The following is a 25,442-nucleotide window of genomic DNA, read 5'->3' as shown; positions in this document are numbered from 1 at the left end:
CTGCTCCTAAGTTTGCATGTGATGACACAAACAGCTACGATCTTGAAATCACAACAACTTTTTGTGGTTTGATCTATCTCTATGGCCATTGCCACCCTGCGGGACGTGAGAGAGAAGGGCTATTTTCAGAGTGGTCAGAATGTTGAAGTGTCACACTTACGACAGCCAGCCCCAGTTGAGGGCAAGGACTGGCTTCCCACAGGTAAGATCCTCCAAGCAGTCAACCTCGACGTGGGGCGCTCGGGTCCCGCCTTGACGCTGCCTGGCCGGCCGCGGCCTCGGTGCGCGTGCGCAGTCCCGCCGCGCCCGGCTGCGCTGTGGAGTCCGGCGTTGCCGGGCAGCCGGCACGGTGAGGTAAAATGCGGGCAGCCTCGGTGCTGCGCCGTCGCCGCTTGCTTGGTGCCGGTGACACCGGGCGCACCAAGCGGCGAATAGCCGTCGGTAGCCTCCATCATGAAGAGGATTTTTACCCTGACTGGTATAAAGCGCAAGTGGCTCTTGGGAGCCTCGGTGGCGTGTGAAGATAGTTTAGGGCTTCAGTCCCGGTTCGGATACCACATCCGAGAGAAGGATCTCCGCAGGATTCACAGAGTGGCCTGTTCTGGCGATGTGGTCAAAATGCAGCAGCTGTTCTTCCTGGGGAAAGTCACCGTAGACTCCCGAGACAAGATGAACAGGTAGTAGGCAGCCGGAGCCGGCGGCGAGGGCGCGCGGGGCGGCTGGGCCCGGTGGGCACCGCGCTCAGCTGCTGGGCAGTCCCTGCCCCGAGGTGGCCCGCGGGCTGCCCGCCACCCGGCCCCGGCTTGCGCCCCGCCGCCCAGCTGCCAAAGCACATCTGCAGCCGGAGGCTAAGCTGCGCCTGATTCCCCTTACAGAGGGTCGTGCTGGCCTTGCGCTGAGTGAACAGAATCCAATCACCACAGCGGTTCAGTCCGCACGTGTTGAGCTGCCTCTGGTTCCGTTTAGCATTGGGTTGAGCGTTTGCAGTAATTTAGCTCACAAAATTCAGTCTTCATAGAATTGGCACGGCCAGATTCAAAATGATGCTGCTTTCTGGACTAACGTTGCTTGTGGAAAGCCCGGGAGCCGTTGGTTCTATCAGTGCACACATAATTCTGTGCTGAGGGATGTTGAAAAGCCAACTTTTAAGTGGGAAGATGGCTCTGTGGTTTCCACTAGGAAGACTGGTTTTCCCCAACATGTGAGCTCTAGGTGTATATTACCAGCCTGACAATAGCTGAAGAAATCAAGGTTTTAAAATGGAGCTGTGCATGCAGCCTGACACTCGCTGTTGTGGTGACACTAGCTTGTGACATAATGAACAAAATGTGCCTTTCTAGCTATGGAAACATGTTGTTACTTTCCAGAAATTAATTTGCTGACAAATAAGTGAATGTAACGCAACATGACATCCAGAAGCACCAAAATGCATATTTGAAAGAATCTACCTCTTGAGATTGACTACTTTTTATATTGGAAACAAATGAACTGTAAATGAAGTGACTCTTACTGTTGAAAACAAGTTAAGATTTCTAGGTAAAACTAAGTTCTTGGTGGAATAAAATGTAAAAAATTCTAGTGTATAAAATGAGAAAACTATCATAAGAAAAAGCCAATACCAGGCCTGGCACGGTAGCCTAGCGGCTAAAGTCCTTGCCTTGCACACGCCAGTATCCCATATGGATACCACTTCTAATGCCAGAGGCCTCACTTCCCATCCAGCTCTCTGCTTGTGGCCTGGGAAAGCAGTGGAGGATGGCCCCAAAGCCTTGGGACCCTTCATCCGCGTGGGAAACCTGGAAGAAGCTCGGGGCTCCTGGCTTTGGCTTAGCTCAGCTCCAGCCATTTTGGTTGCTTGGGGAGTGAGTCAACAGATGGAGATCTTTCTATCTCTCCTCCTCTCTGTATATCTGACTTTCCAAAAAAAAAAAAAAAAAAAATCTTAAAAGAAAAAGCAATACCTTAAAAGCCAATATTTATCAATACATTTTCATGTTGATAAAGACATTACTAAGAACAATACTACAAGAAAAATATTTGCAAGGGAGATTTAGCAAAAAAAAAAAAAAAGTTCCTGTATATCAGGAAAAAAAAAGAGACATTTAAATGCAAAACATCTGAGACTGTATTTCTCAGAAGCTGTGTCTTTGTCTTAAAGAAATTTTTTTGAAAAGAATAAGAAAAAATCCTTTTTAACTTGAAATTCAAAAAGTGCATGTTTGCAGATCTACAAGTAATCTGTGAGCATAGAAAACAACATGTGGTGTCTGTGGTGTGAGAAGGACTTTAGAACTAAATACTACTGCCTAGAAACAGTTGGTAAGGTGAAGAGCTGTGCTATATGCACTGCTGTTGAAAGCTTAAATTGCTTGTGAAGTTTCAAATAGGCAATGTGGTGTCAACTTATTTTCAATGTGTATATGCCCTTCATCCTTCAGTTTTGTTAAACTAATATATCTTTAGCAAATAGACACACAGTTTGTTTCTGTCACTAAAGTAGTAACATATTAAGAAGAACCCATATAATGGATTATATAAATGACAGTACATTCATATGTTGGTACGTGATCATTGAAGGTGGGCTTGACTTGAGTATATCAAGTGAGGACAAAAACCTGGATGATATTGGATGATACATATCCAGATAATATGGCCTTGTGTTAGCCAATAAAATGTACAAAATGTGCTCAGATGTATTACTTCCAGGTAGTCAAATCTGATGTGAGATTTTTCTTTTTCTGATTTCTACCATGAACATATATAAACTGTAAGGAAAGTTGTTCATGAGACAATTTTTGGAGAGAACAGAAATATGAATCTTGCACAGATTACAGTATATTCTCATTTTGTATTGTGGGTATGTGGGGGTGATGGTGTCTTCTGTCAATAGTTAGCCTTTTGCAAAGAAAAGGAAACTTTGTGTTTGTAGGACCATAAATTTGGTCCTGTAAATGTGTTTTAGTATATATAGACTTGCTACATATATTCCAACAATGATAAATTCAGCATTTTACTTTAGTTGTGTCTTTCTCAAAATAAAAATAGCAACTATTATTGCTATGGTATAACTATTGTTTTCTTAACATTTTTTAAATCCCCAAGTGTACTTATTTATTTTTTTCTAATTCATCTATTTCTGACATACCATATGTTTTATGTTTTAGGACTGTTGTAGCCTTCAAAACTTTGTCTAGCTACGCAAACTGAGCAAGTTAAGAGATTTCAAATCAAATTAGGACTCAATTTCAATGGAAGGTTTTCCCTCTTCTTTGCAAATAAATAGATTTGCAGAGTTCAGAAATTGTAAAAGATAACATCTAGCAGACTTTTTTATTTGTTTGTTTACAAACATGTAACTTTTAAATGCTAATAGTAACCATCGGGAGGACCTGATTTTCATTCATCCGATAAGATGAAATATCAAATATTTATATTTTTGGTATCCCAGTTCTCTTTCCTCACAGACGTTTGGGAACTAATACCTAATTAAATGTCAGCCATATGGTTAGATTGGCCATAGACCTGTTTGATAAACTATATTGCATTTAATGTAAGGCATCATGGATGGTGTGATGTACCAGTATTTTATATACCGATGGACCAATGTTTCAAATGCTGCCAGTCATAGTGGGGATGATCATAAATGAAAACAAGCAGCAGGCTCATGGCAGACATGTGAAAATAAGAAAAAATGTGCATCTTCATCTCTGTGTCAGTGAAGTACTGGGTTATCTCTAATCCCTCCAACAAACCTCCAAAATCGGGATATTTGTATTATTTTAGTCACTTAAAATGGTTATCTTTTAAAAGTATCGCTATTAATACTGAGTATATCTAAACTAACCATTATAAGTCTTTAGAATGCCTTGCGTGGAGTTTCATCCAGGAATCAGAGTGTGGGGTAACTACTCTTTTCCTATAGATCAGGACCCTGAGGCAGGAAAAGGCTGGTAGCTAGTAAGTGGCAATTTCATGTAGCAAACAGTCTAGCTCTGCTGAAGGTTAGGCCCATGCTTTCTCTTTACGCAGGTTTCTTTTTCATTAGTGACATTAAGAGCTCATAAATACTGTGCTTTCTTCAGAAGAGAAGTTTTCATTTCTTTTGAAGGCAGGGTCATGGGATGCAATTTTATATATAGCGTACAATGACTTGAAGAATTCCCTATTTTGTACCATGCATTATAATTTTCTCAAAAGCTTTTCACCTTCACAGGACTCCTTTGCATTTGGCCTGTGCGAGCGGCCATCCTCAAGTGGTGAATCTGCTAATAGAGAGAAATTGTACAATTGATCCCACGGATAAAAGAAATGCAACACCGCTGATAAAGGTATATAGTAGCCAATCATTCTAGCATAGGAAGAATTTAGTTTATAGTGCCGAACTTGTAGTCTGTTTATTGATGTCTTTTGGACAGGCCACACAGTGCCATGAAGTGGAGTGTGGCTCCATCTTATTGATGCATGGAGCTGACCCAAACCATATGGATGATGGAGCTAACACTGCTCTCCACTATGCTGCATACAGTGAGAATTTAGACATGGCGAAACAACTGCTTAAATACGGTGCAGATATCGAAGCAAAAAATAAGGTACAAATTCAACTCTTTTTAAACAACTTGAAATGCACGTGTCTTAATATTATAGTACTTAGAGTCAGTTTTACATATTCATAAGTTGAAGCATTTCTTGCATGAACATTTTCAAATTGTCCAGATACCATTTTAAATATTGATATTCTTACAAAAGTAATATTCAGGAAAATACTAAATTTATTGAAGGTAGAACTATTTTTTCTTCAATTTTTTCTAGCTAGGGTAACACAACACAAGAACATAAATTTTTGTCTTAGAGATGGCTTTAGTTTAAACACAAGGTGTGATGCAGTAAGTAGGAAGCTTGCTGTTGTTGATTTCCTATGTAAATCTTTGTGGCAAGACTTAAGAGGGAAACTTGGAAAGGGCAATAGAGACAGAAGTCAGCAATTTGAAAGTTAGGCACTTGAGGGAAAAATACTAACAATATAGTATTTCTAAACTTAAATGTGTAGACAAAGTGGTCCTCTATGTGGAGTGTGATCATTATTAATTTTGTTTGTTTTGAAAATAAGAGTAAGTTGCACATTTTAAGTCCTTTAAAAAAATTTATTTTTATTGGAAAGTCAGATATACAGAGAGGAGGAGAGACAAAGAGAGATCTTCCATCCACTGATTCACTCCCCAAATGACCACAATGGCCAGAACTGAACCAATCTGAAGCCAGGAGCCTCCTCCAGGTTTTCCACGTTGGTGCAGGATCTCAAGGCTTTGGGACATCCTCTATTGCTTTCCCAGATCACAAGCAAGGAGAGGGATGGGAAATGGGGCTGCCGGGACATGAACTGGCGCCCATATGGGATCCCAACACTTGCAAGGTAAGGGCTTCAACTGCTAGGCTACCATGCTGGGCCCTTAAGTCTATTTTTAGGAGGACTCCAGAAACTAGATTGGAAGTGAATAGGTGGCAGTCAAGTGTCAAATGAGAGAACAAATAGACAGCTGACATATTATTCTATTCTGTTACAAACAACTGCTGAGAGAAGAGTGTTAACTCACCTTTCAAGCCTAGATTGCCTTATGGCAAAATGGGAAAGGATCTTATTAATAAAATCAGGTTGGACTTTAAATTGACTGGTCCTTCATGTACTCCTACCCAGGGAAATTAAAATGTTCAGCAAGTGTGTCTGTCTCTTTCCTGTCTGTGATCAAATTCCCAAATGATGACTCAAACTAATCATATAGATAAGAGTCAGCCTACTACACTAGTTCTTAGCTCAATTGTTCATCACAATGGTTTGAAAATATTTAACAACTGTATATACACATCTAGACTCTCTCAGTAACATTTATAAAAAATATATATATACTGATAGTCATGATAATGGAGAGGGAGGGAGGGTGCAATGAGTGGGGTAAGAGATACCTTCTCCCTGCTTGTTTATTTTTCAAATGGCTAGGGTGGCCAAGTTCAGTGGCCTGGTTCAGGCTGATGCCAGGACCCTGGGACTCCATTGGGATTTCCCATTTGAAATCCCGGGTAACAGCAGCTTAACTATTTAGACTACTGCCACTCTTTTCTCCGTTGTATTGGCAGGCAACTAGATTGGAGCTGGACAGCCAGGGCTTCAACAGGTATTCTATTCTGGTATAATATTTAAAATATTTCTTCACAATGCAGATAAACTCCTGGCTAAGAACCATCAAATTACTAAGCATAATGTATAAATTGTCAGATCTCCAAAACGTAATAGATATTTAGAAGAGTAGGAGTTGATAGATGCTATTTGATTCATCCCTTTGCAATGCTGTTGAACTTCCATCCTTCTTTTACTTCCTCTTTAGTTGGGAAGGTGTGAGGGATAATGCTGATAATAACTCCCGGCTTTTTGAAAATACCCTTTATCTACCAAACACTGACCATTCCCTGCGGCTGAAATTTGCTTATGGATAGCCTTAGAAGAGGTTATTTCTGTTATCACTCAGGTTAGTAGGTCAACAAATGTTTACCCCAAGCAGGGGGTTCAGGATTAGAAATTAGAAAACTGTGACCCTTTTTTGTGTTTGAGGCTCTATGACAGATTATCTCAGTGTGTCTTTTCAGTTTGTGGAGTCATGATACAATCAACATGGGAGATTTAAAACTGAAAACCATCATGTTGGGAAGAATATAGCTGGGAAATCATGTAGTAGTGAAATCTGACCCAAACCCAGGAACCAAATATCCATTTGATTAATAATCTGGAAGATTTAAATATAAATGAAATATTATAGTGTTGCAAAATTATATATTGTACATTATGAGTCCCTTTTATTACAACTTGGGCCTGATTTTTAAGGAAAATTAGATGTCACTAAAACAATTGAGGAATATACATGCCATTTGGGAAACATATCCTCAACTAATGTGAAAATGGAAATGTGAGTAGTTTGCCTCAGTAAGTTGTATGCATGGGGAGGCTTAGGCAGAAATCTGAATTGTAGCGTTGTCTTAGTGCAATCAGGGATCCCTTGAGTTGTGCTGTGCAGGGGCTATCCCTTTTTATACAACACACACGTGCCCTTTAGTTTGCCCCTGGCCTCAGCATAATACATAGAACATCATGGAATCTTTCTATTAGGACACAAGACATAATCAATGCAATATTCTTGGGAGTATATATTGAGAAGCAATTGCTCTACAGATGATATTTTAGGTTATGAGATAAATAAAGACACTTAAAGCCTATATTGCTATGTATTAGAGTTTGGGACGATTATAGACACGGAAGAGATAACCTTTGCTCTCAAGAGGTTCTTGATTTTGAAGGGGAAATGAAATAATTGTACCAACATGGTGAATGAATGCTGTGACAGAAGTGAATGGTAAATGTTTGAAGTGGGCTATGGAAATGTCTGGGTTGGCGTGATAAGGTCATGGAGAGGGAAGTTTCACAAGGCAGGTACAGCACACATGAAACACAAGGGGGAACAAGAAGAGTCTATACTCCTCATGTCTAAGGGCTTGGGGTCCCTTGAAATACTTTCAGTGCAGTTGAGAAATATGTAATGTGAATTACAAATTGTTTTACAGGATGGCTACACACCACTTTTAGTTGCAATGCATGAGCAGAGAGAAAAAATGATAGAATTTCTTATAATGAATAAAGCAAACGTTCATGCTGTTGATAATATGAATAGGTATGATTCAGCTTTTCTTTCTTTTTAACCTTACTGATGTTCTATTCATAAGTCATTCAAATCGAGAATATTAAATTAACATCAATAAATTTAACATAGTTTCTTGAGATATAATGAAAAATAGTAGCACAAATTATCTGTTATTTAGAAAGGAAATTATTCAGACTGGGCAACACAAAGAATGACAGATAATGGTAGTCATAGTTGTTTATAATAGTGATGGATGGCTTTTACTTGTAATCTGTTTTGGTTCCATATCTGTTAGCTAATAGGGATTCATTTCAAATTTATTTTTAAAATAAAGCATATACTTTAACTTCTAGTTTAAGGCTCAGAATTGAGTTTCTTAACACTTTTGTAGCTTTTTAACAGTTTTTCTTATATACCTTTCTTTTGAAAACACGATGTTAAACATAAATAGGAGTTGTAAATCAATTTTTTTTCCTTTGGATATTTTTTCTTTTAAGTTACTTTATTGGAAGAATTTTCACGTTAGGGTATTTCTAAGTGACTATAAATTGCTATTACTAGATTGCATGGTGTTACCAGTTTTTTTCTTTTTCTTTCTTTTTTTTTTTTATTTATTGGAAATCAGATATACAGAGAGGAGGAGAGACAGAGAGGAAGATCCTCCGTCTGATGATTCACTCCCCAAGTGAGCAGGACGGTTGATGCTATGCCGATCCGAAGCCAGGATCCATGAGCTTCCTCCGGGTCTCCCACGTGGGTGCAGGGTCCCAAGGATTTGGGCCGTCCTTAACTGCTTTCCCAGACCACAAGCAGGGAGCTGGATGGGAAGTGGAGCTGCCGGGGTTAGAACCAGTGCCCACATGGGATCCCAGCGCGTTCAAGGTGAAGACCTCAGCCGCCAAGCCACGCCGCCGGGCACCAGTTTTTTTCTTTTAACTATATTCTGATATTTGTAATTTTTTTTTAAGATTTGTATTTTAAAAAGATTAGGCAAAGAGAATGAGGGAGATGGTTGCATGAGAGAGATAGAAAGAGAAAGAACTGATAATGTTGCCATTCACAGTTTCCCTGCCCAAACACCTGCAACTGCCCATGCTTGGCCAGCTTGAAACTTAGTTAAGGACAGAAATAGTCTCCCATGTGGGTTGCAGGAATCCAGTTACTTCATCCATCACTATTGCCCTACAGGGTTTGCAATAGTAAGAGGCTGGAGTCTGAAGCTAGATCTGGGAATCAAAACCAGGGTGGGCACAGGCAACAAAGATAGCCTTACTTAGATCACCTTTTCTTTTGGTGAATGTAAGTATTGGGTGTTAAAAAGAAGAGATAGACAAAACTGAGTTTAATTTCCAGAAGTCTCACTTGTTAGATATGGCAACATGGGAATTTTAACTATTCCCAATATGTAAGACTATATGTAATATGTAAGATTATATGTGTAGTTTGGGTCTGTCATGACAGCCTAGTAACTAAATTCTGGCTTTGCATATCCTGGTATCCCATGTGAGTGCTGGTTCTTGTCCTAGCTGCTCTACTTCCATTCCAGCTCCCTGCTTGTGATCTAGGAAAGCAGTAGATAATGGCCTAAAGCCTTGGGACCCTGCACCCATATGGGAGACCTGGAGGAAGCTCCTGGCTCCTGTCTTCAGATTGGCTCATCTCTGGCCATTGTGGCCACTTGGGGAGTGAGCCAATGAATGAAGGATCTTTGTCTCCATCTCTCCATCTCTCTCTAAATCTGCTTTTCTAATAAGAATAAAAATATTTTTTAAGAAAAATATGTATATGTGTAGTTTTTATATGTCTATAAAATTTAATATGACCCCTGGCACATGTTTATCAGTATTGTTAACTGAAACTATGATGACTGTTAATACCATTATACTATGAAAGGTTTTACCTGGAAAAATGGTGAATTCTTCATTCATATCTCTGCCTAATTTACATAAATGAACTCAGCAGTTGTTGCCCACTAGAGGGCTTTAAGTAGAACTTCTGTGGAATACCTCATTTGGACAAGAGGCTTCACTTTGGTCCCATTAGTCCTAGAGATCACTTGTGGAGGTGCACTTGAGCTCCCAACATGCTCATGTCTGTGCACTTAAATGCTCAGTTGTTCATAGTCAGGAATGAGATCACAGGGCAAAGTGACTTTGTGAGCATTTATTGACAGCGAAGTTATCTCTGTTCTTTTAGGACAACGCTCATGTTTGCAGCACAATACAGATCACCTACTATCCTTGCCACTCTTCTTCAAAAAGGAGTTGATGTATTTTGTAAAGATAAGTATGGATTTACAGCAGAAAAGTATGCTCGACTTAAGATAAATACGTAAGTATTTATACTCAAATGCTAGCCAACATTAAGTTGAGGTTGAAAATAATCAAGACAGTTGCCTGTTTTAGGTGAGGTATAGATTTCAGAATTTTTATGAGTCTGTATGATACACTGCTCAGAAGCCAAGCAGAAGTGCTGATTAGTGATAAGCATCAGTGAATATCACCATATTGCTTGAACATTTTATCCTCAGGGGTCCCAACCTTGCGCACACCATTCCAAGAGCAACCTTGTGCTTGGTGTTCCATTGCTCTCTGCTCTTTGATTTTTATCATTGGTTTGATAGAAATTGACTTATCCAATTTTAGCAGATTTTGTACTTTGCCCTAGGAGCAATCTTCTAAATTCTCCTTCAATTTTCCAAGAATGTAACGGGTGTGTGCATCTAACAAAAGGAATCTCATCTCACTTATCAATGGGGTGAATAGTCTAATAATTTTGTTTTTCTTTCTGTTGCTTCAGTTTTGCCATTGAAACCACCTCTACCGCTAGCAATTCTTGAACTTTGCTATTAGAATTCTCTTATTGATGCATATTCGCCAGTCTTCATGATGATCCAAACCTAAACACCAATGTTAAGACATTTTTCATTTTATTTTTATTGGAAAGTTAGTTATGCAGAAAGGAGGAGAGAAAGAGGAAGATCTTTCATCCAATGATTCATCCCCCAAGTGACCTCAATGGCAGGAGCTGAGCCAGCCCAAAGCCAGGAGCCCAGAGCCTCTTTTGGGTCTCCCATGCGGGTGCAGGGTCCCAAAGATTTGGGCTGGTCCTTGACAGCTTTCTCAGACCACAGGCAGGTAGCTGGATGGGACTGGGGTTGCTGGGATTAGAACTGGGACCCATATGGGACCATGGTGTGTTCAAGGTGAGAATTTCAGCTGCTAGGCTACCACAATGGGCTCAACATTTATTTTTTGACTTTCAAATACATACATATTTAGCAAAGCACCCTGCTAAGCATCTTGGCTTCCTAGATTTAGATATATATATATACTGAGAAAACCAACTCTTCCCAGAACACTTTATGTGAAGTTCATGTCTTAGCCTAAATTTTTGTGATGAGTTGTTCTGGAGGCTTTTAGTTGACTTCTCTGCTAGCAAATAAAATTAGAATCATTCCATTCTGTTAGAAAGGTTCAGATAAGGTTGTAGGAAAAGATCAGTGTTACTTCTTTACTTCCAAATATGTAAACCTAAAGCCCCTTTCATTCCTATGTGTGTATTTTCTTGGGTTATGTCAACTCAGAGTTGACATCTACTTGTGTTGGCCCCTCTGGTTAACTGTTTTGTGTTATAATGAAAACCTTCCAAATTATCAATACTTCAAATTACCTGAGATGTTCCTCATAGTTTTAAATTCCGTTTCATAATAAAGACCTTTAGTATTTTTTAAGTCTAAAGTAGGTTGTTTTGGGGGTTGGCATATTGGTGCAGTGAGTTAAGCTTCTGGTTGTGACACTGACATCCCATATGATCCCCGGTTGGTGTCCTGTCTGCTCCAGTTCTATTCTAGTTCCCTTCTAATGATTCTGGAAAATCAGTAAAAGATGGCTCAAGGGCTTGGGCCCCTGCCATGCACATGGGAGTCCTAAATGAAGTTTCTGGCTCATGGCTTCAGCCTGGTCCAGCCCTGGCTATTGCAGCCATTTGGTGAGTGAGCCACTGCGTGAAAGGTCTTTCTATCTCTCACTCCCTCTATCTCAAAAACACTGTCTTTCAAAACAAGTAAACATAGATAAATTGAGTATCATAAAATAAGTTATTTTGGCTTACGCGCACTATCCTCATTCATAACTTGTCAGTATCCATGTATTAAAGTCGGGTTTGATGTTCCAAGTCAGAATCTGAATATGTCAATGACAAGAGCAACTGGTTCAGTTTCAGTAGTTAAAAGGAGTGGAGGTAGTCTATGTCAATTTCTGACACCTCTTAGCTTTCTGCCCCTAGTGTGAATGACTGTGTCATTATAGGAGTCAATTATGTTATATAGGGAGATGATGTATTTGTAAATACGATTAGTAACAAGTTGTAAAGTACCTGAGATACTCAGAATTGCAAACTACATAAAAAATTAGTAGTCAGAATTAGAAACAGGGAATATTTTCTTCTGAAAGCTGCAACATTTGACTCTAATTACCAAAGGGGGGAGAAAACACCAGCTTTAATTTAGAATTCTATAATTATTTCAGTGATAAAATTGGAGAACAAGCAAGTATTTTTTAATTATTTGGTGAGGTATGTTTCTTTTATATTACCTCACTAAATCTTCGTAACAGCTTCATGAAAAAGGTAAGAAAATCTTTATTAAAAAAAGAAAGTTTGAATCTAAATGACAGGCACAAGAAGAAATGATTATTGCAGAAAATAATTCTGAGTTCAAGACAGTTTCATTGTGTCTTACTAACTCTGGTTAATTTATTAGGATACACTAAGCTGAATTCTTGAATACATTTTTGTAGTTGCAAGCTTAAGAAAGGTTTGTAAAGCTCTTATACTGAGGCATATGAGGATCACTGAAGTTTGAATACCAGTTCTTCTTGTAAAAAGTATTTATTGATTTGAAAGAGTTACACAGAGAGAGAGAGAGAGAGAGAGAGAGAGAGAGAGAGAGAGAGAGAAAGAGAGAGAGAGAGAGAGAGAGAGAGACCTACCTTCTGTCTGCTGGTTCACTACTCCAGATGATTACAACCACGAGGCCAAAGCCAAGAACTTATTTTGAGTTTCCTCTGTGGGCACAAAGGCCCAAGCATTTGGGTTATTGTTCACTGCTTTCCCAGGCCATTAAGAAGGAGCTGAACCAGAAGAGAAGCAACCAGGTCTCTAACCAGTGCCCATGAGGGATGCCAGCATAGCAGATGGTGGCTCTACTCACTATACCACATCTCTGCACTTAATACCAGTTCAGATATTACTTGAAATACTCTAATAATTTAATAAGTTTGGTTATTTTAAACTAATAGTCAAGTGATAATTTTACTTATCCCTTTATCACACATAGGAAGAATCGAATGATGATTTTGGATTATATGGAAAAAATTAAAGAAAAATTGCTTCCAAAAAAACTTCTAGGTAAGACTTCTGATAGTAAGTTGTAACTGGTGTTTCCATCACAGATAAAACAGTAAGTGTAAGAAAGATTTGACTACCAAGTGGCTTTCAAGATTAAATCAGTCATTAGATTCCATGTATATTTTTGTCAATATTATAGATTTGAGAGTTATTTGAGAAGTTTGTGATAGTAAGTTTGCAATCTGAAACACTATTGTTTGAGGGAAAATAATGTATTTAATTATGGCCCATTGTCTTCTTTGTAAGGTGTTGTTTAAATTAGGCAATGATTTAAAGAAAGATATATATATATATTATATTATATATAATTTGAAAGAATAAGACAGAAAGAGACAAAAAGAACTCTTGTCTACCAGTTTATCGTACAAACACCAGTCTTCACCAGGATTGGATGGATATAAAAGCTAGGAATCAAGAATTCAAACTACATCTTGCACATATTCAGGATTAAGCTGATTCCTTGAGCCATCACACTGGCATGGGTAGGGATCTAGAGTCAGGAGACAGAGTTGGGAAGCAAACTTGGGTACCCTGAATGGCCATATGTGTCTCTCTTGGCTTCTTAATGTTACCCTTGACTCTTAGCTTCTCAGTTGACTCCCCACATGCGTGTAACAGCTAGCATTGGACCAGATCAAAGCAAGAAGCCTATAACTCCGTTGACTCACATTCTCACATCAGTAGAAGGAATCCAAATATTTGAGCCATTACCCACCACTGTCTGGATCTATATTAGCAGAGAGCTGGGCTTAGAAGCGAAGTAGGATTCAAACCAAGGCACTCTTAGATTGTGGCATTCAAAGAGAGAGGTTAACTGCTATACCCACCACCTGCCACCCCATATGTATCTTTGAAACAAAAATATCAGTGTATTATGATTTTAATTTGGAGCATTATGCTATTGTTACTTTAAAATGCACTTTACTTTTCTTATAGGGGAAGAGTGTTCAAAAGATGATGTGAGCAGGTAGGATGTTATAGATTTTGAAAAGTACATGTTAACTAACGCAGTACATATAAAATGAAAGAGTTGTTGAGCATTCCACTCAGAGCTACACAGGTATTATGTACTTTTGCTATTTTTTTGTAGTCATTAAAATAGCTTTCCAAGGTATGGGTTAATGCAGTCTACCACTCACTGCTTAAGCAATAGTGATTCAAAGAGGCTAACTGGCTTGTTATCTTGTAACTTACAAGTAGCTGACTTATGATTTGACCAACAGCCTGACTTGTTTCCAAATTGATTGTTTCACTCCTAGCATGTATTAGTAGAGACTTCTGCAACACTGGGATCAATATATTGATCTAATTCAGATAAATCAGAAAGTTCAATTTAGTTATATGATAAGACTGCTTTGAAGTGTTCCTTAGAAGCCTTGTTAGTCCTAGAATTTGTTCTTATATACTCAACAATCACAGAGGTAACCAATGTCTTGGTGCCACCATCACAGATTTTATGGCAGATCTCAATTAGCCGTGGGCACAGGATCCTAGATGGTTAGAAAGACATAAAGAGATTAGGCAAGTTCTAAAATTTACCACAAGGGAAGAATATCTGCAATAGACTATGTCATGTTAATTGTGTCTGGCATCTGTTCAGAGGATTTTTTCCAATTGGAGTGTCTCCTTATAGACTTTGCCTTGTGGTTTTCCCTACCAGCTGGTCCCCTGCCTTCATTCCAACTTGTGTTTTTGTTTTGTTTTGCTAAGAGTTCTTTTTCTTCTTCCCTGGTATTTATGTAATCTTAACTTCTATATCTTCTTTTCTGCCTTTCTTGCTGTTTGTTTTCTTCTATTTTTTCCATTTCCCCTGCTCACCTATTCCTCATTTATTTCACAGAATCAAAACCATGCAGAACAACAGGACTTTAAGGAATCTTAGGAAAAGATAAAAATGTCCTTTGTTATTTCAGCCTGTATTTAATAACCTTAGCAACGGCTGCTCAGATGGAGCACCTGAGAATCAAATGTATTGAAGTAATGTCTAGATATAATCAATGGCAGATAGGACAGTTGAATGAAATTCATAGACTATGAGTTCAGTACTTTTTTTTCCTACATTACCATCTTATAGGTGAATATTTTAAATACTAAGAGGCCATGGATATGTATGTTCCCCATGAAACAGGATAGAAAGGAATTAGATGTTGAACCCAATGGAAGAAGATGAGAATGGAAATCATGAGGGAAGGTCAGGTTAGAAGTGAAACAACACTGGGATACAAAAGAAGTAAGAGTTTCAGAAGGGAGATCTGAATACCACAGTTTATTCATTTATATATATATATTTTTACATTTCTGTTTTGTTAATGCCACACATTTGTCACAATTTATTAATTAAAACCATAGTCTCCTGTTTTATTTAATCCGAACTCTAGCCTGCCTACCTCTCTCGGCCTCAATCAACTTTCTGTTTTCAGATTGGGCTTCTTTTCTTAAGTTCCCACGTAAGAGGGAACACATGCAGTATTTGTCCTTTTGTCACTGATTTGTTTTACTTAAGGTGAAATCCTCCAGTTGCAAATTTTTGTGCAAATTACAGGCTTCCATTCTTCTTAAGGGGTGAATATTACTCCTTTGTTCATGCATATCACATTTTCTTTATCCCTTCTTCTGATAGTAAGGACCTTAGTAGGTTCTGCACCTTGGCTAATGTGAGCAGTGCTATAATAATCCTGGTGGAGCCAGTATTTCTTTGGTCCAATGATGTCATATCTGTTGGAGACATATTCTGTAGAGGGATTTTTTGTTCTATTTTCAGATTTAAAAGACATCTCCATGCCATTTTCCACAGTGGCTGCACTAATTACCTTCACACCAAGAGTCTGTGAGAGTTCCCCTTTCTGTGCATCCTCAACAGCACTTACTACTTTCTGTCTTTCCTACAGTAGCCACTGTGATAGGGAAGAGGCGTTATTTCACTCAAGTTTTGATTTGTATTTCCCTGATGGCTACTGATACTGAGTGCTTTTTCATGTTTGTTGGCCATTTGTATTTCTTTTCTGAACTATTTGAGCCCTTTGCCAATTTATTAACTATATATTTTATTACTTTTACTGAATCCCACCTCTACCAAGATTTATTTTGTTTTATTTGAAATGGAAAGCTAAAGAGAGACAGAGAGGGTATGTGAGCTACCTTTCATCCACTGGCCCACCCTGCTAAATGACAGAAATGGCTGCAGTGGTCCAAGCTGAATTTGGGGATCCTCTGTGTCTTCCATGCGAGCACACTTCTTCTGCTGCCCTCTCCCAAACCAGGCATATAAGCAGGAAGCTGGATGGAAGTGGAGTCCCCTAGACTCAAACTAGTGTTCACAGGGGATAATGGGTGCTGCAGGCAGTGTCCCATCATCTTGCATCACAATACCAGCCACTGTTGTTGAGTTTTGGGGTACTGACACATTCTGGATATTAGTCGTTTGCCAGCTAAATAACTTGCCAGTATTTTCTTCCATTTCATCAGATTTCTCTTCACTGTGTTCTTTTCTTTGTTTTGCATTTGTCTGGTTGACCTTCTCATGCCCACCCTGACCAAAATCCCACTATTCGCACATCTTGGAGACATTCATTGAATTGTCTCCTCCCTTAATCTACTGGCCATTTACATTAACCCATTAACCAAAATATAAGATGTTTCAGAAGCAAGCCACAAATATAAATTCTTTTTGTTGATATTCAAACTGATATCCATATTGTAATGGAGTCACTGTGTCCTATAGAAGAGCTATGAGGGGATGGGGAATGATAGGTTAGCATAAGAGCAAGATATTTAGATGATCCCAATGTAAATAGAGGTACAAGTACCATGACTCTTGCTATTCCACTAGTGTCTCTCTTTGAGGATCTCAATGTTAGAAGATTTGCAATGCCCTACTAGTTTAAGTGTACCTAAATAAGGAAAGGCTTAATATTAATTTTATAACATTCAATATTCTAATCTGGCTGAGAAAAAATATTTCAGTAACAACCTATACATTTGTCCTTAGGCTTCTATATTTTTAGCTCTCAAATATTTTGGATGTTTCAAGGATTCTTTGTATTGTTTTAAGGTAGTAGGAAGCAACGAAGCTCCTGAATAAGTGATTTCTAAACCAAGTGGTCAAGACTATCATTATTACATCACAAAGCTTAGTCTATAAACCAAAGAGAGGCAATGGGAGAGAGATCACTGTATCCTTCACCTTACTATAGGTTACCAGGTTTGTTATATTCAGGTAACAAAATGCATGCCAGCCACTATATTTTTCAAATGAACCTTCATGGTAGACATGTTTGAAGTCCAAAATTCTCAGATTCTGCCAAGCCATTGGAATTCACACTTTATTATAGATTGAATTACTTTAATTATCTCATTAAAATGAAAGGGTTGGAAATATAAAACTTTTCTAAAGCAAAAAGAAATGCTCATCATTTTCAAATCAATTTACTCTATGGCTAGCTGACTTTCCCCAGCTTTTAATGGAAATACTTCACTAATTTTATTTTTACATATTTTTGCTCTGAAGGATTTGCAACAGAACTGTTGGTGATGATATGGAAGACATACATTTTTCTTCCAAGGTAAAAATGCTCTGTTAAGAAGCTACTTTTTTATCCTGAGTTTAATTTTAGATACTATATGTCTACCCTGACTTGAATATAGTATAAAATCTGCCTCCTGTAGAGATTATTGTCTTTCCCTAAAATGGTAATTTTGACTTTATTGACACTATAAATGAGTAAGTGAGTGAATTAAGGAGTAAGTGAGTGAATTGGGGAGCAACTGAATGAATGTATTTACTGAAGCTGTATTTTTTTCTTTCCCTAGAGATACTCCTTAGCCGGTATGGCCGGTGACATTGATGCTTCTATGCCACAAGGGTATGATGAAGTAACCTATATCCAAGAATTCCAACAAGGAGACAAATTTGGTGAGTATATATGGATCAAAATTTATATGTTTAAATGCTTTTGTATGAAATAAAATGTGAAGATACAAATATGATTGATGCTTCTTTTTGGTATTTCATTCTGCCATTCTAATTCAATATCACCACCATCTTCCTCCTGAAACTGCTTCAAACCTCTGAAATTCTTTCTTGCTATTACTTTTATTAGGTGAACTATTCGTGAATAAACTTTCAGATATGTATGTAGGTCTAATTACCACTCATAGTAATGATTGTTCTCATTAGCAGATCTGTGTCTGTATTTTGCAGATATTATAGAAGAAGAAAACATAGAAACGACTTTGAATTATGAGGTATTGTCTTTTCTTTTTTATGTCCTCCAATTCCATCAATTTTGTTGCAGTTGATAGAATTTACTTTTTGCAAAGCTGAATAATATGCCATTGTGTGACATTAATATATCTGCATACATCTAATGATGGACACTTTGGTTGGTTCCATATTTTGGAGTTCATAATGTGAGCAGTGCTGTTATAAACACAGTGGAACAGTTAGCTCTTTGCTAAAATTAATTCATTTATTTTGGGTATTTGCCTGGTGCTGGGAATATGCAGGTGACTGTCTAGTATTTGATGAGATCTCCATACTGTTTTTCCACAGTGGCTACACTAATGCATCCCCGTATAAGAGCTCCCCTCTTTACATCCTCATCAACATCTGTTGCTGTCTTTTTGACCATAGTCATTGTGACAGGGATGAGATGGTATCTCATTGTGGTTTTGATAAGCATATTTCTGAAGGCTAGTGATAATGAGCATTACTTCATGTATTTGTTAACTGTGTGTATTTCTTCTTTTAGGAAATATCTACTTGATTCCTTTGGCCAATTTTAAATTGGATTGGTTGACTTCCTGCTACTGAGTTTTCTCATTTGCTGAAATATTTTGAGTATTCATCCTTTGTCAGATGAATAGCTTGCAAATATTTTGTCATATCCATTTGGATGTCTCATCACTTAGGTTTCCTTTGCTGTGCAGAAACTTCTGAATTGATTTAATCCTAGTTGTCTAGTTTTGCTGTTGTTCACTTGCTTTCAGGGTCTTATCCAAAAAGTCATCACTTACATCAATGTCTCAAAGTGTTTCCCCCATATCTTGCAGCAATTCTATAGTCTCAGGTCTTAAATTTAGATTTTTGATCTATCTGGAGTTGATTTTAATATGTGGTGAAAGGTAAACACTCAACTGAATTGTATACATACATACATCCAGTTTTGTTAACACAATTTATTTTCAATATATATTCTGGACACTTTTATGAAAAATATGTTGGTAGTAAGTGCCTTAGTTTCTAGCTTTTATATTCTGTTACATTAATTTGTTTGTCAATTTTCATACCAGTAACATTTTCATTATTACAGTTCTCTGAAATCAGATAATGTGTTGCCCCCACATCTTTTTAGAATTGTGTTTTGTTTTTTAAAATTTTGTTTAGTTTTGTTTTGCTTGTGAGTGTTTAGGCTATTTTGAGTCTTCTGTGATTTCATATAAATTTTAGGATTTTTTCCCCTAGCCCTGGAAAGAATATCATTGATGTTTTAATAGAAACTGCATCAAATCTATAGATTGCTGTAACATTGGCATTTTAACTAAATCAATTCTTCTAGTCCATAAGCATTTTTTGAATTCCTAGTGATTTTTTTCAACAGTTTTACACTTTCCATTGTAGAGATATTTCACTTCATTGGTTATTTTTATTCCTCTTCTATTAGTCCTAACATTTGATTTTTCTTGTGGCCATTAGGAGTGGGATTTTGTTTTGTTTTTGTAGAATGATTTATTTATTTTTATTGAAGAGGCAGAGTTACAGAGAGAAGGAGAGACGAAAGATCTCACGTCCATTGGTTCACTCCCCAAGTGGCCGCAACGGTCAGAAATGAGTCAATCTGAAGTCAGAAGTCAGGGGCTTCTTCTGGATTTCCCACATGGTGCAGGGTCCCAAAGGTTTTGGCCATCCTCTGCTGCTTTCCTAGACCACAAGCAGATAGCTCAATGGGAAATGGAGCAGCTGGACACAAATTGAGGCCATTTAGGATCCTGACACATGCAAAGCAAGCATTTAGCCACTGAGCCACCACTGTGGGCCCTGGGACAGGTTTAATGCTGGGGTTTGTGCACTGGCAGGAAAGGGGGTCTGCATTGGTAGAATGCAGATAGAGCCTTACTCTGTCCCACAGTTAAAGTGTAGATGTTCTTGTGCCATTTAGAGCCAAGTGTCACAGTCCTGGAACTGCAGGCTGCAGACCTTACCCAACCCTCACAATTCACAGTGTGTTCTGGGGATTGTACCCTGAGAGACATAGTTCTAAAACAGGAAAATGCAGCTTGGGGACATCCCCAAGCCCCATGTAATGGTCAGGTGACTCTGGATTGTAGCTTCAACTGTCCCAGACCCAGAGCTGCAGTGACTGGAGGGTAACTTACATCCCACAGGTTGTTACAGGCTATGCTGGGGATTGTGTACTGCCATGTTCTTGCCTGGCTTTCTGGAATGCAGTCTTCCCCTATGTGTTGGTGATCAGAGATACCCATGAGATGTAGAGAATAATCATAGGTCCAGAGCTGCAAAATAAAAAGTGTGGTTTTACTCAGGTCCATTAGGGGCAAACAAAGAACCACTCACTTCACAGAGTATTTTACTCATTTTTTAGTATGGTGATTTCAAATTGTTCTGGAATTTGTAAAACAGCATGTACTAGCCTGAAGCAAAGGAATGTAGATCGGCCCTTCCCCAGGCCACTTGTGGGAGCACTGATGTCTCTTGGACTTCTAGAAGCAACAGCCCTAGTCCCAGAGCTCAGCATCAGTTGTTATTCCAGTTACACAGAACAAGTACGATTGTGGATTGCGGACTGACAGTCTGAAACATAGCAATTCGGATTTATGTTTATCATTGCCTTTAAATACAGAGAATGACCACAACGCATATAGTGGGATAACCAGCCTCATCAATGTATTTTATATTATCATATGTTGAAAATGTACAAATGAGTGTTCAGTGCATAAGCTTCATCAAGAAATATTCTTATTCATCTATGTTTTAAATAAAATTTTGCTGTACCATTTTGATAATATTATTTGTAGTGGAGTGGCATACAGTATCTAAAACAAGTATTTGTTTACTATTACTCAAGTGTTATGTAAAGGAAAGTCTTCCTTATTATCTTGCCATTTCGTTCAACTATTGTCCCTGTGATTAAGCATCTTACTAAATATTATTTAGAGGACAAACATTTTGCCTAGTATGTAAGACTTCATTTGGATTGCTGACAGCCAAAATGTCCCTACTTCTCCTACCATTCCAATTTCCTGATATCCTCAACATTTTGTTGGGAAACAAGTGAAATTAAGTAACAAGTGATGGCTCTTGTGTCCCTACCCCTATGTTAGAGCTCAAGCTGAGTTGCTGGCTCCCAGCTTTTGTATAACCCTTTCTTGTGCACTGTGGGATTTGGAGAGTGATCCTGTGAATTGACTCACTCTGTCTCTCCCTTTCTCTCTCTCATCTCTCTCAAATAAGACAAATAAATATAAAAGAATGTGGGCCTAATGGAGGATAGGGTGAGTAGTATCACAAAGGTCCTAAATCTGTGTGTGTGTGTGTGTGTGTGTGTGTGTGTGTATGCTATTTGTCTACTTTAGATTGATTAAAAGCATCAAGAACATTTAGGTAGTTATAGCTTCTGAGCTATTCTGTTTATATCAAAATAGTTTTCTAGTATGTTAAAAATTTGACTTGAAAATAATTCATATCTAGAATGCATTTTAACACTTAATTCTGTATTGTGATGATCTTTCATCTTGAGAAATGCATTGTGGAGTTGAGTATTGAAGTTATTTCCCTGTGAAAATATGTATGTTGGGTTTTCCACCATGATATTGTTTTCTCTGGCGTTCGACGTTCTTTACATAATCATAATCACATGAAGATAGATGGCAAAATTAAGCTCAAGAATACAGACAATGCTTTATTTGAAATATTTTTGTTGTTTTTATTCCATGCTTGTCTTAACTTTTGTGTAAATCCTTTCAAAATAAGAAATTCAGATTGTTTTGAACATAACTGGGTTATGCTTGTACAACTCACTATCGACATCTTCTATAACAGACTACTCCTGTAATATCTCTAAAGGAAAATGTTGATGAGTCCATGGATGCATATGAAACAGTGAATGTTATGAAGGAAGCAGAAGGTAAGAATGGCATTCTTTACAAGGTAATTTGACAGAATGTTTGTCTAAACATGATGAACTTGCTGACACAGACTGTCTCCCTAAGTAGTTGGTTCCCATTTTGAACAATTGGAAGTGTATTTGAAAGAAGTAAATATTTAGCTATCAAGCTTAAGTTAAACTTTTACTTGATAAAAGAAATTTTATTTGTATGTTTATAAAACTTTCTTTTGACTGTGTTACATAGTATATATGACTAAAAATGCAAACCTTTCTCGCGACTAGATTTTTCAATGCAAATGATAGGAAAAAAAATGGGTCAAAATAGCACAGATTGCATTAGATGCTGGGCCTAGACTTCTCTGTTGTGGTAAACAAACCTTTCTAATTTATGTCTTCAAATTTGGTGCTTCAAATATGGGGTTCAAATAAGGAGACACAATGTTTCTGCTATTACAGGCAGCTATGAGGAAATAAAATCAATACAAGGCTTTGCCATGAATCTGTTGTCTGGTGATGTTCAAACTATGACACCTGAATTAGAACACATCAGTTCTTTACCACATTATGATACTGTAACAGCATTTAAGGAAGAACAAGAATATTTGGATAGCAGTGAAAATTACCAGCCACAGGTATGTAAAAATTTAAGTTTACCGTTTTCTATGCATCCTTACCAGCATGTGTTACTTTTTGATTCTTGGAGAGCAGCCTTTCTAACCGAGGTGAGTTGATGACTCCTAGTGGTTCTGATTTGAAGTTTTTCTGATGGCTAGTGATCCAGAGCTTTTTTTTCCGTTGGCCGTTTGTATTCCATCCTTTAAGAAATGCCCATTTGTATCCTTTGCCCATATTTTAACTGGATTGTTTGTTATGTTGTTGTTGAGTTCCTTGAGCTTATTCGTCATTTTCAGATGTGTTGTTTGAAAGTATTTTCTTCTATCCTTCTGTTTGCCTCTTCATTGCTCTATGTTATCATTGCTATCTAGAAACTTCTTAGCTTGATCAAAATTCCACTTATGTGGTTTTGGTTCTGTTGCCTGTGTTTCTAAGTTCTCATCCAAGAAGTCTGTCTTATTCAATGTCACAGATTCATCAGGGAAAAACATTGATTCTAAGCTAAATCTGATTCAGCATAAAGCCGATTCAGCAATAAAATACTGAACTATGTTTAGTTCAGTAATCAAAAAAAAATTAGTGTGCATGAGGAAATAAATGAATGAATGATGTGCCATATTTCAAAGTACATTGGTTTCATTACGTTTTGCAGAAGTACACCATGGTAGACCCATTGTTAAGTTGATAATGCTGTTAAGAAAAAATGTGTATGCTATAGCCTGTCTACCCAGCATCTTATCTGAACAACACAGAGCACTGCACAGTTTGTCATTTATTCTTGTGATTGTGTGGTTGACTGCAGTTGTTTCGCTACTTATGCCCAACAGCATGCAACAGTACTGTATGGCACATTGCCAACCAATAAGATGATAAAAATCCATTGTATATTTTATGTAGAACTTCTGCTTCTTGCATGTCATCATCATAGGTCAAGCCATCACAAGTCTGTGACCATTTGTTTATGCCTTAGAAGTAAGTTTTATTAACCCAGCTTCATCATGTGATTTATGAACTAGTAACAGCAGTGTCTGGTCAGGTGCTTGGGAGTCACCTTCAAAGCCAGGCGACTGAGACTGAAGAGATTCCTTTTGCATCCGATGCTTCTCTGGAGAACTTAACAAATTATTGCTATGTGTTAGATGATGAGATGCAGAAGATGAGAAAGAAATCAAAGGAAACTGAGATCCAAGTATGTATGAAATTTGAACAGATCAATAATAATTTCATATCTCATTAAGTAATACAAGTGTTTTAGGATAGGGATTTCAGTAAACACAAATTTCTGTTTTTATTACAATTAATTTTAGTGTAATTTCATCTATAATAGTTCTTAAAAGTCTTTCATTCTGCCATTTTTTCTTACAGCTATGTTCTTCTATGTTCTTCTCAGAAGCAATGTTTGTTCTTAGGGAAGTTGAGAATTATGCATTAGTCCTCCTAGAAGTTGAAAAGCTTTATTTTCTTTTAAATAGGGTGGTTGGTGGTGACTGTTGCCATGATGAGGCAAGCCAGATTTAATGGAAGGATGTGGTTAAATGGAATGCTCCAGAATATTGCTTACTATCTTCACTTTTGTAAATGGATACAAAATAAATATGCATTTAATTGATTTTTTATATTTTTTCCAAATTGTGAAATTTTTCAGCTAATAAAAATTCATCTAGAAAATGCACATTTTCTTTTTTCTCTTCTTTTAAGTATTAGTCATCACAGGATACAAATACTCAGATCATGTATAGTATTCTAGAGCTAAAATAGAGAGTTAAGAAAATTATCTAGTCCTTTTCTGTGTTTTTAAAAATAATTCATTGAGATACAATGGAATTTCATAAATTTTTTGGGAAATTTTTTGAGAAATGCATTGTGGAGTTGAGTATTGAAGTTATTTCCCTGTGAAAATATGTATGTTGGGTTTTCCACCATGATATTGTTTTCTCTGGCGTTTGACGTTCTTTACATAATCATAATCACATGAAGATAGATGGCAAAATTAAGCTCAAGAATACAGACAATGCTTTATTTGAAATATTTTTGTTGTTTTTATTCCATGCTTGTCTTAACTTTTGTGTAAATCCTTTCAAAATAAGAAATTCAGATTGTTTTGAACATAACTGGGTTATGCTTGTACAACTCACTATCGACATCTTCTTTAACAGACTACTCCTGTAATATCTCTAAAGGAAAGTTCTTTCTGAACAGTTAAATATAAAATTTCCAGCACCTAGTTTTGGTGAGAGGAATTGTTCCAGAAGTTACTCAGGCTTTATTTGCTATGAGAAAAACCTGTTTATTTTCCTTTTGGATGAAGCCCAAACTGGAATTTATCACTTTAAAACGCCCCAATTTGAAAGCCACAGCCTTCTCGTTATACCAAACCCAGCAGCTTTACTAAACCTTCAGAATGCTTGCCAAAGTGAGGCAGCAATGAATTGCTTACAGACACCTGACTGAGTAATAAAGTTTAGTATTTTCATTTTAGTGGCCATAGCCTATCTCATAGTCATGGAAGGTACTTGCTTCTCAGTGTTGAAATGCTGTTTGCATTACATTGTGTATCTATACCCATTGAACAGTAGTAAAGAGAAAATATTCTATAAAGCATTAATTGAAA

The 25,442-nt window shown here is 37.6% G+C and overlaps 2 protein-coding genes across 2 annotated transcripts in view; both read left to right on the top strand.

Moving 5' to 3' along the window:
* The first annotated feature begins 453 nt into the window (after positions 1–453).
* On the top strand, positions 454–14,062 carry LOC121148193 (ankyrin repeat domain-containing protein 7-like). The gene is made up of 7 exons (XM_040968287.1): positions 454–677; positions 4,214–4,328; positions 4,416–4,589; positions 7,606–7,712; positions 9,879–10,013; positions 13,021–13,091; positions 14,028–14,062. Exons 1-7 carry the CDS (start codon positions 454–456, stop codon positions 14,060–14,062), a joined length of 861 nt encoding a protein of 286 aa, XP_040824221.1.
* A 3,502-nt stretch (positions 14,063–17,564) lies between these two features.
* Positions 17,565–25,442, top strand: part of LOC121148078 — a 30,758-nt gene continuing 22,880 nt past the window's right edge. Inside the window, exons 1-5 of the mRNA XM_040968078.1 lie at positions 17,565–17,653; positions 17,901–18,003; positions 18,292–18,335; positions 22,150–22,234; positions 22,673–22,848. Of these exons, the coding sequence (XP_040824012.1) occupies positions 17,627–17,653; positions 17,901–18,003; positions 18,292–18,335; positions 22,150–22,234; positions 22,673–22,848 (435 nt within the window). The 5' untranslated portion in view covers positions 17,565–17,626. The remainder of the gene's footprint in view (positions 17,654–17,900; positions 18,004–18,291; positions 18,336–22,149; positions 22,235–22,672; positions 22,849–25,442) is intronic.

Source organism: Ochotona curzoniae, unplaced genomic scaffold, assembly GCF_017591425.1.
Source record: "Ochotona curzoniae isolate NIBS_2020 unplaced genomic scaffold, NIBS_Ocur_1.0 scaffold_4683, whole genome shotgun sequence".
In the NCBI taxonomy this organism is placed as follows: domain Eukaryota; kingdom Metazoa; phylum Chordata; class Mammalia; order Lagomorpha; family Ochotonidae; genus Ochotona; species Ochotona curzoniae.
This window is presented reverse-complemented; position numbering and strand designations above follow the sequence as displayed.

Excerpts from the sequence above, each read along its gene's own strand:
- LOC121148193 (XM_040968287.1), top strand. The coding sequence starts at position 454 with ATGAAGAGGATTTTTACCCTGACTGGTATAAAGCGCAAGTGGCTCTTG. Across the intron at positions 4,329-4,415 it reads ATGCAACACCGCTGATAAAG|GCCACACAGTGCCATGAAGT; the intron begins GTATATAGTAGC and ends TCTTTTGGACAG. Across the intron at positions 4,590-7,605 it reads ATATCGAAGCAAAAAATAAG|GATGGCTACACACCACTTTT; the intron begins GTACAAATTCAA and ends ATTGTTTTACAG.